The sequence below is a fragment of the Henckelia pumila genome, chromosome 3, assembly GCF_033568475.1.
Source record: "Henckelia pumila isolate YLH828 chromosome 3, ASM3356847v2, whole genome shotgun sequence".
Taxonomy (NCBI): Eukaryota; Viridiplantae; Streptophyta; class Magnoliopsida; order Lamiales; family Gesneriaceae; genus Henckelia; species Henckelia pumila.
Genome location: NC_133122.1, coordinates 57,799,269 through 57,818,849, shown reverse-complemented (window position 1 = coordinate 57,818,849; position 19,581 = coordinate 57,799,269). Strand labels below are relative to the sequence as shown.

At 35.5% G+C, this 19,581-nt stretch overlaps 3 protein-coding genes across 5 annotated transcripts; 2 read left to right on the top strand and 1 right to left on the bottom strand.

Moving 5' to 3' along the window:
• Positions 1 to 3,449: 3,449 nt before the first annotated feature.
• LOC140891615 (hypothetical protein At1g04090-like) lies at positions 3,450 to 6,424 on the top strand. Of its 2 annotated transcripts, XM_073300205.1 has the most exons (3): positions 3,450 to 3,707; positions 4,591 to 4,698; positions 4,801 to 6,424. In XM_073300205.1, the coding sequence occupies exons 1-3, from the start codon at positions 3,605 to 3,607 to the stop codon at positions 6,192 to 6,194; spliced, it is 1,605 nt and encodes a 534-aa protein (XP_073156306.1). In that variant the 5' UTR covers positions 3,450 to 3,604; the 3' UTR covers positions 6,195 to 6,424. The 2 variants fall into 2 exon arrangements, with proteins under 2 accessions (XP_073156306.1, XP_073156305.1); XM_073300204.1 differs by having other exon boundaries at positions 4,591 to 6,424.
• Positions 6,425 to 12,224: 5,800 nt separating this feature from the next.
• Positions 12,225 to 15,772, top strand: LOC140891314 (auxin-responsive protein IAA13-like). Its single transcript, XM_073299753.1, has 5 exons — positions 12,225 to 12,700; positions 14,100 to 14,389; positions 14,802 to 14,937; positions 15,296 to 15,357; positions 15,459 to 15,772. The coding sequence occupies exons 1-5, from the start codon at positions 12,348 to 12,350 to the stop codon at positions 15,506 to 15,508; spliced, it is 891 nt and encodes a 296-aa protein (XP_073155854.1). The 5' UTR covers positions 12,225 to 12,347; the 3' UTR covers positions 15,509 to 15,772.
• Positions 15,773 to 15,926: 154 nt separating this feature from the next.
• Positions 15,927 to 19,346, bottom strand: LOC140887072 (bifunctional TH2 protein, mitochondrial-like). Of its 2 annotated transcripts, none has more exons than XM_073294099.1 (6): positions 18,930 to 19,346; positions 18,147 to 18,255; positions 17,741 to 18,031; positions 17,255 to 17,666; positions 16,910 to 17,176; positions 15,927 to 16,703 (listed from the first exon to the last, which is right to left on the bottom strand). In XM_073294099.1, exons 1-6 carry the CDS (start codon positions 19,064 to 19,066, stop codon positions 16,297 to 16,299), a joined length of 1,623 nt encoding a protein of 540 aa, XP_073150200.1. In that variant the 5' UTR covers positions 19,067 to 19,346; the 3' UTR covers positions 15,927 to 16,296. The 2 variants fall into 2 exon arrangements, with proteins under 2 accessions (XP_073150200.1, XP_073150198.1); XM_073294097.1 differs by having other exon boundaries at positions 18,873 to 19,341.
• Positions 19,347 to 19,581: the final 235 nt, after the last annotated feature.

Genomic DNA, 19,581 nt, shown 5'->3' with positions numbered 1-19,581 from the left:
GTTTAAAGAGGATCATGCTTGTGAAGCTCATCCGAATTTTGATTTTAATGTTAACTTTTTTACTGTCTGGTGTTTTTAATTTGTGGGTTGATATCTCTGACTTTCAAATTTTTTTATTAAATGCCTCGAAATGAGGAGTAGATAGAACTTGTTCATGGGTTTGAAATATACTACGAATGACAGCAGTGGCACCACCTCTGTTAAGGATTACAAGCATAGGATCTTTTCTCTTCCTCCCTGTCCCTCTCCAAACTATGTATCTTCTTTGTGCTTCAAATTGTCTTGAGAACTTTTTGATGGTGAATTGGTGTCTCTCAAGAGCCGATCGCTAGTACAAGTTGCGACTATGGAGGGTGTCACACACTTCAAGTTTATATTACGCCTTTACCGGTGGCTTTCAGTCAGTGTGGTGGCTTTTAGAGTTTTAGTGCATCGGCAGCCATGACTCAAGAAGTAGATACAGTGATCTTGAGAAGTTACTTGGAAGACTGATTCTTTTGGATGCTTGTATATTCGTTTTCTTAACAGGGGCGACCGGAGATGAGTGAGATCCATCTATTTGCTGCTCGATTTCGAGAAAAGCACGGTAATGTATCATGAGCTTGAGCTGTGTATCAACTTGTGCAAGCTGCAATTGTATTTTAGACTGGAGAGGAACACACACAGACTCTGCCTTTGTAGTATCAGATATTCTTGAGTTTGAATATTTTGTGACATTAGAGAAATATACATACGTGATTATGTTTCATGCGCATTATGTTTCATGAGCATCCAACGCAGTGTTGGAGTCGGATTCAATTCAATTTCTATCTATCTATTACTTTATTACGCACCTACTACTAATCAACTATCAACTTTTGTTACGTTGGTGAAACTTTTTCATACCAAGAATTTTGCTACGTTGGGGAAACTTTTTCATGCCAAGAATGGAGAATGACAGGTGTCTTGTAAGACGATTTTACGGATATTTATTTGTGAGACTTGACTATGCGCATATTTATAAGAAAAAAATAATACATTTGATATAAAAAATAATACTTTATTATAGATTATTCAATAAAAGATTCGTTTCACGAAATTTGCCTGTGAGACCGTATCATATACCTATCATATAAGTTATTGTGAACTGGAATATCTTTTACCCACTCTATCTTACACTTTATAAATATATTTTAATTCGGCATGATTTATATTTGGGTCTGCCTACAGTGTCCATGAGGAGCAAAAGATTACAGTTTAAATATCTGGAGGAAAGAGTGATTAAGCGCATTCAGGGGTGGAATAACAGATGTTTTTCAGCAGGGGGAAAGGAAGTTATGATAAAATCCGTCCTTCAAGCTATTCCTACGTATGCTATGTCACGCTTCAAGATCCCGACCCTTGTTTGTGAGTCTATTGAGCGTGAATGTGCGAATTTCTGGTTGGGTATGGAGGAGGGTAGACGGAAAATGCACTGGAAATCCTGGAACTTTCTATGTCAGCCGAAAGTGAGGGGTGGCCTGGGTTTCAGGAATCTTGTTGAGTTCAACCGCTCATTATTGGCAAAACAGCTTTGGCGTCTCCTTCAATCGCCGGATTCGTTAATAAGTCTGAGTTCTCAAGATAGATATTTCAGGCATGGTTCTGTTTTAACGGCGGGGCTGGGAAGTAATCCTTCGTACATATGGAAATCTTTGCTTTCGAGTAAAGATATGCTTGTTAGTGGGCTGATCTGGCGTGTTGGAGATGGTCATTCTATTAATATCTTTGATTACTTATGGATTCCAAGCATGTATTCTAGGCTGGAAAATTCATTAGTACCCTGGGATCGTGAGGTAACAGTAAATGCTCTAATAAAAGAAGGCGCCTGGGACACTGAGTTAATTGATGTGAGTTTCAATCCTTATGTCGCGGGGGAAATTTCTAAAATCCCCCTGCCTCTTGTCTCTAGAAGGGATGCACTTTTTTGGCGGTTTGATGCAAAGGGTAAGTATTCCGTGAAAGATGGGTGTCGACATCAACGTGGTCTATATGCAGCTCCCAATAATCAACAAGAACATCCAAATGAAAAATGGTGGTCTTTTCTTTGGAGTCTCTCAATCCCGCCCAAAGTACGATTATTTTGGTGGAAAGTCTCGCATGACTGCATTGCATCGAATTATAATTTAGCTCGACACCACATTCCGGTTAGTGAAGCCTGCGAATTATGTAATTTTTCTTATGATTCAACATGACATGCTCTGTTTTACTGCAGGGCTATTAGACATCTATGGAAATCTACAACTTTTTCAAGTCTAATACGAGAAAGGCAATGGGCCTACATCATGGATTTCTGTTGGTGGCTAAAGGAAAGGTTAAGCAAAGTGGATTTTGAGTGCTTTGCCGTGTATGCATGGGCCGTATGGAGATCTAAACAAAATTATTTGCATGGGGACAGAAGGGGCCCAATCACAGACAATTTGGAATGGAGCTTGAATTATCTCTCTGACTTTCGAAATGCTAGTAAACTTGACAGATCAGTTATGGTGTCGGAAGGGGTTAGTGCAGCAAGGAATTGGTTAGCGCCGAAACGGAATGCCTTGAAGCTGAATACAGATGCTGCTGTCAACTTGGACAAGAACCAATATAGCATTGGGGGTGTTCTTCGAGATAGTCAATGCCGTCTACTGTTGGCCTTCGGCAAGCAAATCAATCAACCTATTTCTGTTGTTTATGGGGAGCTTTTGGCAATCAGGGAAGGGATTAAGCTACTGTATGAAAAAAAATTCAGTAATGTGCAGATTGAATCGGATTCGCTTTTGGCAATGTAGGCAGTCACTACCAATAGGGAAGATCTTGGCTATGTTGGTGTTTGCGCAGATGAAATAATTCCATTTATGAAGGAGCCAGTAATTACTAAGATTAGTCACATTCGCAGAGGCGCAAATAATATTACTCATAATATTGCTCAATTTGTTCTTTCATCCCAGTTATCTTTTATTTGGATAAATGGTGATTTTTCATCTTGGTTGGTCAGGCTTGTACTGAAGGACTACTCAAAATAAAATTGCAAGCTTTGCCTTCAAAAAAAAAAATCTTTTAATTCTATCTTTTATTTTCTATCATTTAAATTTCAAATTTTAACAATTTTAATTTAAAATATTTTAAAAAAATTAATTCTTTTACGGATCACATGCAACGAGCTAGTATTTATCAAATTGGACCCTTGAATTTTACTATAAAATTTTATTTTTTATTTGTTAAATATAATTATTATCTAAATACAAATCTGATAACATTCTTGTATTGAGAAATTGTAGATGCCGGGGTTTGAAACCTCGGCCCATCCAATTTATTATCATATGAAAAAAATTCATTTCGACTCATTTATCATGGATCGGATCCGACTTGGGTCCGCAACAAAATTAATCCAGTGCCTTTAACTACACGTTACTTTTTCATTTTCGCCTTTTCTTTTTCACATCCTGCAATGAACGACTGGAAGGAAGAAGAATATATATAACTCTTCCATAACTGCGGAATTTGAAGCACGAAATTATCGAAATTCTTGTAATATTCAACAGTGGTTTGGTTTTTTTTGTTTCATTTACGGTATTTGACGAAGATAAATTGGGCTGGTGGCAAGATGCTGGGATGCAAATGCTTATATTGGAGCAGAGGCGCCGATTACATGCGACCGGAGCCAGAAGCTTTCGTTCTTCCTGGCGCAGTTCCCCAATGGTCCCAAGGCATGAACTTTTGGTTTGAATTGTGTTTTTCTCGGCTCAATTGTTTTTATTATGTGGGTGTGAGAGATGGATTCATGCTTGTGTTTTTTGGGCTTCGGAATAGTATTCTAACTGTTCGTTTTTTGCTAATGTATCAGACGTAAGTGTGCCCTTTTAGCGTTGTTTGGGTGTTTTTAGATTAATTGGTGCCCGATCATGTTGAGTTAAAAGTGATGGAATTTTCTGGGATTTTCGACACCTGATCATGGAAAAAAAAAGGCTTTATGTCGAATGTTTAGGTGCACATTGTTGGAACTTACCCCCGTTTTTACTCCTGTAATTTATCTACTTCTTGAAAAATTATAGTTGACTCTGTGAAGTATTATTGTTTCGGTCCTTGTTTGAATTATTGTGGATTCCACACTTGTTTCAGAAGTTAATATCATGAATTTCTATATATTCTCATGTTTTCTAAACAATGAAAAGCTTCCTTCTTATGTCATAATTTCCTTGCTTCTGAACAAAATACTTGTTCCAATATGAAAGGTACTGTTCTTGAACAAATGGTTTAGTGTTTCTGTTTCTTCAGAATGGAGTATCATTTAGTCATTAGTGAACACATACTGGAGGAATCATTCTTACACAATCTATCTCGAGCCGAGCAGTGACATGTTTTGTTTCAAGACCACTGTATGATGAGCTTATTTTCTGGTTGGCATAGTTAATGCATTCATTGATATCTTTTTAGTTTTTTCATGTCACTTTTCATCCTAACATTTTTATGTAATCTGTTGTGTTTATTGGAGGGGATATTTTTTTTGGATTGCATCACTAGCTCGTTTTACTTTGGCCTTACTATAGCCTTCTCTTATTCCTCGGTGGTAATTAGTATTTAAATATGCAGGTTCTGGATTCGGCGGAGCAATGATTAAATTAGGAGAATTAGAGGTTTGCCAAATAACAAAGTTTCAGCATATATGGGGTTGGAATATGTCTTTGGATGGAAAACAAGGTGTTAGCTTCTACAAACCAATTTATTTGCCAGATGGATTTTTCTGTCTTGGTCACTACTGCCAATCAAATGAAAGGCCTCTAAGAGGGTTTGCCCTTGCAGCTCGTGCAGCAGCTAAGATCGAATCACATGGCAGTTGCAATCTTAATTCCAATTACATGCCACCACTCTCGAATCCCGTTGATTATTCATTGATATGGTGTTCTGAGGATGGAAATGATAACTTTAACGGATGCGGATACTTCTGGTTACCCCAACCGCCTGAGGGTTATAAAGCATTAGGCTATTTGGCGACCAACAAGTCAGAGAAGCCAGATTTGGAGGAGGTCAAATGTGTTCGTGCCGACTTAACGGATGGGTGTGAAGCTTATCGCTTGATAGTCAACACCTACTCTAATTTTTCAAAAGCACCATTTGTAGTTTTGAGCATGAGACCTCTTCATCGGGGAATATATGGGAGAGGCGTGTCTGTGGGTAGTTTTTACTGCAGTAGCTATCGGGGTCTAGGAGAAGAATTAAATGTCGCGTGTTTGAAAAACTTAGATCAGGGTCTACATGCAATGCCAAATATTGATCATATTCACGCAATTGTCCAGCACTATGGTCCCACTGTCTTCTTCCATCCTAATGAGGTTTATCTGCCATCTTCTGTTTCATGGTTCTTCAGAAATGGAGCAATGTTGCTCAGTAGCCATAACTCTGGGGGTGAGGCCATTGATATTGAAGGTTCCAATCTTCCCTGTGGAGAGACAAATGATGGGAAGTATTGGATAGATTTGCCCTCTGATACTCGGAGAGAGAATGTTAAGCGTGGGAACCTGGAAAGTGCAAAACTTTACATACACGTAAAACCGGCTTTAGGCGGGACTTTCACAGATATTGTGATGTGGGTGTTTTGTCCCTTCAATGGACCAGCCACACTTAAGTTGGGGATGATGGATGTAGCTCTTAGCAAGATTGGGCAGCATGTAGGCGACTGGGAACACTTCACTCTTCGAATAAGCAACTTCACCGGAGAGCTATGGAGCATCTATTTTTCGCAGCACAGTGGTGGCATATGGGTGGACGCATCTGATTTGGAGTTCATTGAGGGAAACAAAGCCATCATTTATTCATCAAAAAGTGGCCATGCTAGCTTTCCTCATCCGGGAAACCATATTCAGGGTTCATCAAAACTCGGGATCGGATTGAGGAATGATGCTGCTTTCAGTAATTATTTCATCGATTCAAGCAAGAACTATGAAATTATTGCAGCTGAATATCTTGGAGATGAAATGGTCAAGGAACCATTTTGGCTGCAATATATGAGAGAGTGGGGGCCAACCATTGTCTATGATTCAAGAACCGAGCTGGACAAAATCATCAAGATATTGCCTGTCATGGTTCGATATTCTGTGGAGAGCATCTTTAACAAGTTACCATTGGAGTTGTATGGAGAGGAAGGCCCCACAGGGCCAAAAGAGAAGAACAATTGGATTGGAGATGAAAGATGTTAGCCTTTGATTCTCTTCAGTTATCTGCGCAGAGTTTTGACAAGCGCAGATTGTCGAAATCAAAGCGATGACAATTTTGTTGTAAATAGTGTACAATCAAATGAGATATTTGAAACTTGTAGCTCCTCCACAAGCATTTTTTATAGCCATTAAAGTGGCGGATAATCGAAAGCTGGTACAGTTCACGGTATATTTCTGATATCATACCAAATGATTGTAGGAGGTTAGCAATAGCTCTGGGTTCCTAATTTGATTTTGCATCCTCATCTCTTTAGTTCAATTCAATCTAACACCAAGAAGAAAAATATATTGAAATATGCATGTTTGTACATAGTTCAAACTGAAATGCTCACCCAATGGATACTCATAACCGGAGGTTCTTTATTTTCCACGGCCCAATTACAATATATATTATATTGGATTATGATGTATGATTGGGCTGGAAAAAAGGTTTTTGCTTTGAGCAGACAATATTACACCAAGTGAACAAGATGAGACATGGAAAAAACATGCTGATAGGATACACTGCACCAGCCCAGATGAATCATGGAATTGTCTCTTTTATTTTAACCATGCTTTTGCATTACATTTGTTTTCACATCCATATTCGACTGGAAAAATTTCTATGGATCGAATGTTTGCAGATAGTCTATATGGTATTACTGGACCGGCAACTGATGTCGGATTCTGATATCCGCGGATGTGTGATCCAAGCAACCCCATCAACAACGTTGAAGAATGAGATTTAGAGTTTTTCAGGAGATTTGCAATGTTTAGCTGATCTTCTTATAAGAGATACAAAACTTTAGTACATTATTTGATTTAGGGTTTAGGGTTTAGGGTTTAGGCACCATTTGAGTTGAGTGATAAGATAAGTGATTCATGGATAAGTAATATAATGTAAATTAAAAATAAAAAAAAAAATTAGTTAATACATTATTTGATTTGATGGATAGATTATAATTTATTTGATTTAATTGATGTAAAATATTGAATTAAAAAATAGATAAATATTATGACGAAAATAAGGTGAAATTGATTGAGATAAGTTATACATAAATTAATAATAAATCAAACCAAATAATGCCTAATATGAGAATGATCACTGATTATTGGTCATTTTAGTACAACAAAGTTAAAACTATGAACTCAAAGTTACTAATGTAACTGTAATAAAATATTTGCTTATTAAATGATAGGGTGTAAAAAATACTAACTAAATTGCAATCAGAGATTGGAAGTGACAGCAAATGTTGGAGTCAAACATTTGAAACTTTTGGCAAACTGTCTTTTGAAGTTCTGTTTTGCCGGCTACAATTCAAGACAATACATTGGCCTAAGGCTGCAGTTGACTTTTTTATTAAAAAAATCTTACGTCAGGATATGACATTATTATTGTCGCATATTAAAAAAATCAATTGATTGAAAAAATTTGGAGCTAATTTGGAAATTAAGTTAATATTTTCGGACAGCCCATTGATTTTGATATTCGATTTAATCCATCGATTAAATTTTGATAGTCTTTCCTTATACAAGTAAAAGAGTAGTTATAATCCAACAAAAATAGCTGATGTTTAATTAATTTGATATGAACTTAAAGAATTTTTCGAGCTTCGAGTAATTTACGCAAACTCTTTTATAATCGTCATAAATTTGTGGATCATTTAAGTTCTACTCGTTATAACCCTTTCAAGATAAACTCGCAAGACTGAGGTTGAGTTGTTCGATTGTTTTGAGCTCGGTAAATATAGGACAACCGGGGCTTGAGTCTCAATGTCTCCTAAATTCTACAATTTTAAATTTAAATATAAAACGTAGTATATATCAAATTGTTGAAGTAGCATGAACCACACGTTGTCCAAAACTCGGAGTAATTATTTAAAAGTATGACTTATTATGGCCCAAATCCCAATGTGTTGTGAATTCGTTTTCTTTTTGAAGATTTATTATTTTTTTGACATTTTTTTTGAAAATTTATTATATTATATTATAAATAATAAATATAAACATAAATCGATGGAGACATCCAACGGCTCCTCTGTCCCCCGCACTCGGTGCAATACACCGAGTTCAACAGCATTGATGTGATGTTAAATTTGGTACATCAAAAGAACAATTAACACAATTATTTTCCTTTTATTTTTTCCTAAAACATAGGAAAAGTTGTAATAGTTCGTTAACCAACTAATAAGGGAATGAGTATATCATTCAAATAAGAGATGAAAGGAATAAAAAAAATAAAACGGGTAATTTTATGAATTATTTTATTCATCGATCTATACTCATGAACGACATCAAAAATAAATAAATATCTTTATAAGAGTGTTGATTTAAGAAACACAAGCACCAATATATTCAAAGTCTTCATGTGTTACCGTAATTTCTTAAATTGACGATAAAAAATTTGTTATAACTTGAACATTTTGAAAATTCTTCTTACACAATAGTTTGACTTTATATGTATGTAGTATAAACATAGAAGCAATACATTTTTTACCTTGTAAAATAAATAAGAAAATTTATCAAATCTATTTTATATTATTTGTGTTAGAACCTAATGGGGGGATTTAGGTTCTATTGGCAACTTTAGCAATTTAAAGTGATTATGCAAGTACGCAAGCGGAAGACTTAAGCAATCAAATAAATAAGTGCGGTAAATAAATACGTAATGTAAATAAAGCAGTAAAAGGGATAAGAGATGTTTATGGAAGTTCGACGATAAATCGTCTACGTCTCCCCTTCTTGGTTAAGTCGATTAACCAAGGATTCACTAGCACTTCGAACGTCTTGGCCTTGATGGCTCCAAGGATAGCCTTACAACTTGACACGATCACCACGCCGATACAACTCAACACTCTTGGCCTTAAGGGCTCCAAGGATAGCCTCAACACAACACTTGGCTTCACACTCAAGTGCTTACAACGATAGCACAACACACTTGGCTTCACACTCAAGTGTTTACAACAATAGCACAACCAACTCACAAACTATTTTTTACAAACACTCTCAAATATATCACACAAACACTTTGATAGTGAGAAATTGCTTGCAAAGGAGAGAAGAGATGAGTTGGGATGTCTCTAAATGGTCTTGGCAAGCCTCTATTTATAGTTGGCAAAGATTTAAATTTGAATTTGTGTGCTTGGAGCGTTTATTGGGAAGCCAAGGAGTAGAGACAAAGTGTAGGCGCCGCTGCCTTCTTTTTCCAGCACTGAGCAGCTTTTGTGGAAAAATCATATCTTCTAATCTAACCGTTGGATTGATCTGAAATTTCAACTGAAGCTTTAAAACATCTGGATCTTCCATCTGAACGGTGGAGATTTGATTCTAACGAGTCAAACAATTCCAGTAAATCTCGGAAGTCGCAAAATCACGTTCTCGCTTTTGTTCTGAGCATTACTTTTCAAAAATTCGAATCTCACAATCCATCCGTTGGATTGGCCTGAAATTAACACACAATCTTTGTAACATCCTGATATTGATCGTGATTGGTGGAGATTGGATTTGGATGCCTCCATCGATTCCAGTAGTCTTCTGAATCCGATACTTCAGCAGTTAGCTCCTTGCAGAAATAGCTACTGTTCAACATATTTTCAAAAATCATAACTCCATATCCAGCCGTTGGATTGATTTGAAATTTGGATACAAACTTTAAAACATCATATAAATCCATGTGATCGGTGGAGATCGGATTTTAATAACCGAAGCATTCCCAGTTATTTTCTGAAGTTGAGTCTTCATAGTTCATTCCTTGCAGAAGTAAGTACTGTGCAGCTTTGTTAAAAAACTCATATCTCCATATCCAGCCGTTGGATTGCTATGAAATTTGGAGAGAAGCTTGAGAACATCCTGATCTTGATTTTCATTGTTGGAGATCTGATTTGGATGACCGGAAAGTGCCCGGTGAATTTTGCAAGTTTCTGCTTTATAATATTGGCTTGTCCTTGTCCATTTCTTTTACAACTTCAAAGTAACTTCCAAGAATTTGATTGTTAATATGATCTAATCTGCAAAGTCTCACTTTAAATGGTTAGTAACAATTAACCGAGTTTTGTAATCATCAAAACATAATAATATGAGATTTGTTAATGCATTAAAAACATTAATCTCATAACACGAGATTTGTATGCGTTTAAAGCGTAACAATTTGAATTTATTTAATATTTATTCAGTTATACTCCATTATATACTATACTATATATCATAAATATGGAAGGATATAGAAGCTTATATTGGAGTTATGATGTATTTTGTTTTCAAATACCTAAAATACTTACAGCAATAATATTTTGTTTAATGATAATCCAAAACCAAAAAACTATAAATTAAAACAACTATAATATCAAATTTAAAAAAATGCACCAATGTTCATATACTTCAAATTTTTTTTTGAAGCTGTATACTTCAATTAAACTTTCCAAAATAATCATATCCAATAATTCGTTTTAGCTATGTGAAATAATTTCGTTCTAATAAATTTTTTTTTTGTTTCATATAAATTCTCCGTGATTACATACTATTAATTTGATGTTAAAATTAATGAAAATACTCTCTTTATACCAATTATATTGTTTAATATTTCATATAGATTACAGACCAAAAATTATTAGAAAAACAACGTTGAGAAACTTCTTATTTTTTGTTTATCTTATAAATTCAAAAAATGAATTACATCAAAACTTTCTCCATAGAAGTAAAAAAAAAAAAAAATACTACTGAATATATACACTAGATTATATATTTAAATTAAAATAATTTTTTTTAATATAATTAAGACGGGAAAAATTATTATATATAAAAAAAAAACTAATGTATCAAAATTTTCTTTTTAGAAATACGTAACATGTGTTTGTAATTAATTAGTTGGTGGTGGTGTTGGATTTCTACCTCTTTTAGTAGTAATAAATAATTAAAGGTTAGGTGTTCAGGCCAGTGAGGTTCGGGTCCCCACAGCTTGTCGGGTTGTTCTTTGGTATCGTAAAGTCTTGTTTTGTTAATGTTAGGTGTAACATGTTAATTATTATAAAATATCTCTTATTTATTTTAATTAAAATAATATCTATATTTTTTTGCATAAATTTTAAAAAAATTATTGAGAAAAAAATTTATATAGAGATTTCATATTTTATCTTTATTTAATTTTTTCAAAAAATAATTATACATTTTTACAAAACATAGTTAGTTGAGGTATCTTAGTAAGTAATAGAAAAAATATTGTTAAATATAATACAAGCCACCAGAACAAAAAACGTAGGTAATAATAAAAATGTAGGTAATAATAAGTTAGTAACAGCAATAGTTTTAAAGAACAATGTAAAATGCATTAAAAAAATTTGATGTTGTTTGGTAAAAATAAAAAATAAAAATGACGTTGCCCTTTATTGTAAAAGATTGAATTTTTTACAAGACCTTCGTGTATGCATGATTAAGATGCTCAAATTCCCTGAATGTATATTTTCTATTATTGTCCCATTAGTTCTAAGTTTCTAACACAGCTAAACTATATCACATTTATGTTCCAATGAATAAATACTATTATAATCTTGATTATATAGATCACGTGTCATTTTTTACCAATATATTTTTATTAATTATTTTATGTATTTCTTATGAATATATCTTTATCTTTATTAACTAAAACTTGAAAAAAAATAACCAATTTTTTGAATGGATGAAATAACGATAAAGTAAGAAATTTACATATATATATATATAATTTATTATTCTAATAATCTTAATTTATTTTTTCAAAAAAAGGTCTTTAGATCGTCAAGGCAAGAGTAAAGTTTTTAACAGAGATATTAAAAATGAAAAGATTAGAAATAGAAGTGATTAGATGGTTCTGAAGTTGTTGGGTACAATAAAAGTAAAAGTAAACATTGATTAACAAAGTTGTCGATTGGGTGGGGGCTGTGTCTTAGATCAGATTAGAGTTTGGTTTGCAAGAAAATCTATAATGGCTGTTGTCGGCCAAAAAGCCGACACGTGGGGTCCCACCTCTCCCATCAACACCCACTCGTCCCCGACTTTTTCTTCCACTGTCCGTCTCTTTGCTCCAAAATTTATCTTTACTCCAACACACAAACCCAGATAAAGACCCCTCCTCCCTTCCGTTGAGTTCCCTGGCATTTTCACGCCGAAAAGATCGAATCTTTGATGCAAAAAGAGGTTTTCCCAGGTGGTGATGGTGTGATTTCAGGTGGGTCGATGTCGACTTTGTCCCAGGAGTCTTCTTCTTACCCGGATGGGTCCGAGTTGGAATTGGGGCTCGGCCTCAGTCTCGGCGGCGGAGGGAAGTTCAAGAGTAAGCCGTCGCCCGTTGCGGCGGCGGGAGGATCGTGGGATCAGTTCGCGAGAATCTTGACTGCTGAGGATTTTCCTTCGGTGGTCTCTGATAAAGATTCTTCTTCTTCTTCATCATCTTCTACTGTTAAAGCTAAAAACAATGGTTGCTGCGGTTCAAAGAGAACAGCGGAGCCCTCTTCCCCTCCTGGCCGTTCTGGAGTTAGGTATATTTTCGGCACTTTTTAGTTTTATATGCTTTAATTTTCATTTTATTTTCCTTGTAATTTCAAAAGTGGTGTTTTTATCTTGATGTTTGTTCGATGTGTTTATTCTAGTGTGGATTTTTTATGAGATACATACAACTATGTGTTTTTGTCTTTGCAAGAGGAAAACTTTGTGCTTTGTTGGAAGTGTTTTGTTGTGTATGTGTTGTCTTTCCCCTATTTTGTGTGTTCTATTTGTTCCTAATTTGTGCCTCTAGTATTTTAATGTAATCTACTGGTTGTTGTTTAATACCGGTAATAGATATTGGCTGTGATTTATATGTTGATAGCTTTGTTTCAGCCTTGCCTTTTCCCATATGTAAGAGGATTTCTAGATAACCGATGTTAAATCTTTGATCTCCCCTGATTTTTAATCATTATTTGGTTTTTTAAATTTTACATGGGTAGTGACAAAAAATGTAGAAGATGTTGTATTGTGATATAATATAGTGGTGGGGTATTTTTCTTGGAGTGAAAAAATGAAATTAAAAGTAATTATTATGTTGGGGTATATGAAATGAGATTTTAGAAAAAGAAAATGAAAACAAGGTAGCGTGGTTATTTTTGTCTTCAAAGATTGGAAAATGGTTTTCAAAAACAAAACCAACTGTAGGCTTAGTGAAGAGGAAATTTAAAAATATGATTAATCTATGGAGCATGTTTAGTCTTAAAATGGTCACTATGTCGGATACCGGTATTTGATGGATATAGATCGGATACTTTTTAAGTTAAAATAGCTAATGATTTTGGAAGTACAAGATACGATTGTTGAAAGACAAGGTATAATTATATACTTCTATGTTTTGCACATTCCAAGCAGATGTCATGGGTATATTATGACATCTATTTAGTTTATGTAAATTGGATTAACAAAAGATATGCGTCAATACATCTTTTCAACTCATCATATATGATTTTCTAGTTGAAATATCTAAAAAAATTTAGTAGAAATGAACAAATTTATCTTTCTGTATTGTTTTAGTTTTATTTAACCCTATTTTTAGAAGTTATCAATATAAATTTTAATATTGATTAAAAGCCCATCCATTTTAAACTTTTTTTAATAGCTGTAAACATTGCAAAATCAAGTATTTTGAATGTTATATGTATCAAGTCCTTACCTGAGCGCCTGAGTCTAAAATGGTAAAACATGAAGGTGTGTTTTTGAAAATTTTTCCTACATCTGCTGATATAAAAAAATATGTACGAGCTTTATAAATTTCCATATTGTCTCATGAAATAACTTGTTTAATAAATGTATTTTTCGAAAAATAACTCTAACCAGCTGCTTAAATAATGGATTCGGTGATTTATCCGATGGAGTTTTGACATTTTTTTCCTTTGCCATTTGTTGAAGCAGTCAGGTCGTGGGGTGGCCTCCTATTAGAGCTTACAGAATGAACAGCTTGGTAAACAATTCAAAAACCCCAGCTGTCGAAGAATTCACCTCAACCGTTGGTAAATGTAAAAATGAGAATAAAAACATCACGTTCGAAAAAAGGTTTCCTAGAACCTCTTTCTTTATTAAGGTGAACATGGAGGGGATGCCAATCGGGCGGAAGGTGGATCTGAAGTCTCATAGCTGCTATGAGACTTTGGCTCGTAAATTGGATGACATGTTTAGACCTGGTGCAGCGGTTTGCCCGAAAAGTAATTTTCTATCTTTTACTTTGTTTCGTACAAAGAACTAGCATAATATTCAATGGCATCGAAAAATTTGGGTGAAGTTTCTTTAAATTTATCCACTCACACCCAAAATGCAATGCTCTACCTTCCATAAAGTTGCCGGAGTACGATTAACCTTAGTTATTAGATCATTTCTAAATACTCATGTTTGCGACGACAAGTTGCGAGTACGTTCTTTCCCTCTTGGTAAGAGAAGGGAAGGTTATGCATGTATGCTATAGAAATTGGTAAACAAGAACTCATCCCAAGTTTTCATTTTCTTGATGGTGATTTTCTTAATATCCTAGTTTTGGGATAAACTATGTTGGAAACATTGACATAATCGTCGAACTTGTGCCCGAATGCGTGTGTAATTACCAACTCTGAATTATTATAGGATCAAGTTTGGAGGAGCAAGCTGTCATGGTTGATACGAGATGCCTAGGGAAGTTATTGGATGATTCATCTGAATTCGTACTCATATATGAAGACAAAGAAGGAGACTGGATGCTCGTAGGAGATGTCCCTTGGAAGTATGTCTCTACAATATTGTTTTTATAGATCTTCTTTTTTATGAACCGCATTCTTCTTATACGGTACAATTAAAACGTTGTTACTCTGTCACTGTTCTTAACCCTGCTTTGATTTTCACTGCCCCTTGGCTCGGCTATATCTGCAAATTGTCTTCATTATTCATTCTATACTCACAAATTTAGTCAGCCCAACTAGTTCGGGAGTAGACCTGTCTGGTGAACTTTGGAACTTATTGTTGATTCCGAGGCATGTTCTATCAATTTTTGGGGCTTTGTTTGGGTCGAAACAATACATGAAGAATAGACTATACTACTGCTGCAGAGTCAATAATTTCACTGCGTATCTTTGCATTTACAGGATGTTTCTGAGCACAGTTAAGAGACTTAAAATCGTGAAAACATCCGAAGCTAATGGACTTGGTATGTCAATTTTCGAAGGTCGTTTTTCCTGAATCTCAAACATGCCTGTACTATTTTCATCACTTTTAATCGCCCTTGTATTCATCAATTTTTGGTTGCAGCTCCAAGAGCTCACGAAAGAAACAGGAGACAATTGAAAACGCCCGTTTGACAATAATCCATCCACGATCAAACAGACTGGAACACGGGATATAGATAATCTATGATCAAAGAATTTTGACGTAACGGGCATGCTTATGGTGACTTAAATATCTTGCTGAATACTATTTTGACGTATTATATGTTGTCCAGGAGAGAGCACAGTTTTTTTCTTTTATGTATTGTAAGTATGGATGTATCAGTTGTGTTTTGGTTTGCTGCACCACCAACTGGCAAATTTTCCGTGTTAACGAAATCTGCCTCTCGTTTTGATGTATCTTGGTTGGTGGTTTTGTTTCATGTTCATCCAAGTTCTGTTTGCTTGGTTATAATCTTATGATACGTATCCGTGTTTGGTTTTGTGTTTGTGAGTTATTTAACAAGAACAAACTTTGACCAAAAGCATATATATTAATTTGATCGAGCCACAATGAAAACACTAAAACTGTAAGCAAAACCATGCATGCGGTTTTGCTTATAATTTCAACACATGCATTAAAGCTGATTCAATCCCAATACAAAGCTTACTGATAGACAAATAATTTAATGAGATGAATACAAAATCCAAGAGAAAAGAGCCTGTTTTCATTTGACCAACAGACTCAGTTCCTCCAGTTCACAAAATTATCTAATGCGCTATTTTATTGCCACATGCAGTTGTATTCCTCAACAACTAAAAATATATGGTTAAGGTCTGACCAGTGGCATGGGACCTAAAGGATGTGAAAATTGTCTATGACAGCAGCGGTACTGATCAAATTTTCTAATCCTTATTTTTCCAACATGGATCCAACTAGACCTCTATTGCCCCAAAATGAATGCATATATTTCATCCCAACTAGAGACTGTATATAAGGTACTAGACGTTCCCTTGCTATGTATAGAGCCGCTCTCCGCGAGTTCTCTCTGTTTACTTATCAAACCAGAGAACAATGGAATGAAAGAAACACCAAAATGATTCGCAACACTCTTCAAACTGATACTCAAGTCGATGACAATGCCAATATCTGCTTCTAACAAGCAAAGCAAATCACCAAGTGAACCCCCGACGTAGATTTTTAAGGGCCTACCGCGATTCTTGCTTGCAATGTCATTAAATGCTTGAAGCTTGTCTATGGGACACTCCATCTTCATGATCATGCCACCAGTGGAGATAGATTCTTGGTACACCAAGTCATTTGAATGTATATTCAACGCATTTAGGTTACCTGGAAATGAGTGAACAGAAATTAGAATAAAATATCATGACAGATGCCCAGAGGGCTAAAGCTCTATCAATCTTTCTCATGTAAACGAAAATATATTAGGATATAAGGGTGGAAATCTCTCTGTCCAACAAAATCAAATCAAAGATATATCATAATCTTCCTTGTATCAAATTAAAAACTATGTTTAACAAAAATGAAGGGCATACCTGATGAAAATGCAGACCTGATTAGATCACTGCACCAGCAGTATGACAACACGTGAACTTTGGTGGCACAATTTTTATTTTCCACAACATTGTGGAAGAATTTTTTACAGCCGTCTTGAAATTCGAGGCGCTCGCCAGCTCGTTTTATGTCTGATAAATTTAATCCTTTCAATACATTAGAATGAATCAGGCTTGCATTAGCCCTTTTCTCAAAGTCAGATATCTTCTTCAGTGCTTTGAATAGACCTTCATAGTCCAGTCCCTCAGCTGTAATAACATTAAGCATGACAGTTAGCTACTTGGGATCGAGAAGGTAGGATGTTCTTACTAGGAAATGTGTCGAACCTTGGAGAGATTTATCTATTCCTGCTTCATCTTGGATGATGCTTTCTACACATTGCTGATATTCTTTTACATACTGGGTGAAAAGATCGTTCCATGTAGTCCGAATATCCGCCAATGGCATTGGTCCAGAACCATTGGGTGTTGTGATTATTGCAAGCTCAGCTAAAAGGGCAGAGGAATCAATAACAGTGCATGTTAAGTCAAAGTCGCAAAATAAGATGAGGTTGTTTTCAACGCTGTTGAGGAGTCTTGAGCAAGGAACTATGCTTTGCTGAACAATGGATTGAGCCCAGATGAAGTCCAACTCGAGTTTCATAGCTCTATGATAAAGTCTTTCTACAACATCCAACTCTTCACTGGTCAAAGAAATGCTTAGTTTGTCTAGCAAGTCTTCGATTCTTGAAGCTGATGCCTGGATTTAGAGAAGTAAAATTACGATGGTTTTTGAAAAGAACACCCCACTAGAAAGCATCAAACATAACAAACCTCAAATTTTAGAGAAGAAAGACTGTTGAGCCACTTCTTGTAGATGTGCTCACCATCATCAGGGTCTAGACGAGCCTGGATCTCCTTACTGATGAAGTTGTAGAGCCTCATGCATGGTGAAATCACGCTCAATGTATAAGCAGCAAGTTTCGTCTTTTCAAAAGGTGTAACAATTTTAACGGAGAATTTTTCCTCTCCAACTTTTCCTGAGGCCGTTTCAGCCAAGAATTCAGTGTATTTAACTGTTGCAGCATCACAAGTCCTATCTTTAGGTGGCTCAAATCCCCATTCCTGCAGCAAATAAGCCACATAAATGATTAAGAGAACCTCAAAGTAGATATCTAGCAATGTATCACTAAGGTTCAAACGTTTAATAAAATCAAGAATTCATTGATTGGGCCCTCACACGAATAAGTGAATCTTGGTTCTTTAACCTCTTCAGGACGCGTTTTCTCAACTCGGCAATGGCTTCCTTGTCCTCCTCGTCATCTACATATTGCTCTGCCAATTCGTACCTGCAAATGCGCAAACTTTATCAACATAAAAACAAATGCTTCCCCCTCAATTCAGCAAATTTTCTTTTCCTTCACTTTATTTCACTCAATCAACCAATTGCAGTAGATGTTCAAAGTCAATCCAGTTAAAAGATAAACACACATAGAGGCCACCAGATCAAATACTAATCTGAAAACAGCTCTTCTGCCCCCGAAACAAGATGTTCTATCTCAATTTATGGATCTCCTGGCTAAATAAGTAAAGATAAGAGGATCGAACCATCCTTCTTACTTTCTTAAAGCCATTTATCCATCATATCTTTCACTATAGTTCTATGATTCAGATTCCAGAGAATCCTTTTCTATTCGATCCAACCACCTTCAACCAAAATTTTTCGAATTTCAAGCATAATTAATCATGACCTTCCCCTGTCCTAAATCAACCAACAAAAACTAGTTCCTACTTCCTACTGCCCAAAACGGCAGGACACTCGAATCACATATACACCAAATTGACCCAATCCAAAAATATATGCAGAAACAAATAGTCAAACAACACAGATGATTTCTTTTCCAAACCAAAAAAAAAAAAAAAACAAAAACACACACATATAAAAAGACAGATTATGGTGGCTTACGCGTGAGCAAAAGCCTGAAGAAAGTAGACATCTTGAGAGATGCAATGAATAAAAGACCTGGGGTCCAAAGTTCCGGCAGCCAAGCAAACTGCAAAAGGGCTGTAAAGAGCTAAAGCCCTCTCGTTCTTGAACTTTTTCCACAGCCTCTTCGCTATCCCCCCTTCATCTGACACCTGCAATTCGAAACTTCCCATGTCTTTACCTCCTCAAGATCAAAGCAGCTACACGATCGATCAAATTAACTTTCTTGATCTTGCTCCTTCGAATATGAGAATGGTTGGTGGATTTTGGGGGATGCGATCAAGATTCAAAGAGTTGGTAGGAGTCAAGAATGGTAACATATGTATACACAAACACTCATACATATCACGTTTGATTATATAAAGAATTTTTTAAAAGGAAAAAGTCGTGTCTGAATGCGCGTAAGCCTAGGAAAAAGCGAATGGATAGTAAAAGACTGAGTTCGGGATGGTCTTCTTCAGCGGACGGAGCGCCGGCAGTCAAATGATATGAATATTATTGTGGGATTCTCGTGGTGAAAAAGGAGACCACCCCGTGACTCAGTTTCGCGTGTATGTATGTATATACATACTTGCATATATTATTTATGTATGTATGTGCATCTATGAGAATGAGAGAAAGAAGTCAACTCACCATTCTTGGGAATGCATACATGTTACCAAGAAAAAAAGTGTCGATCGCCGTCAGA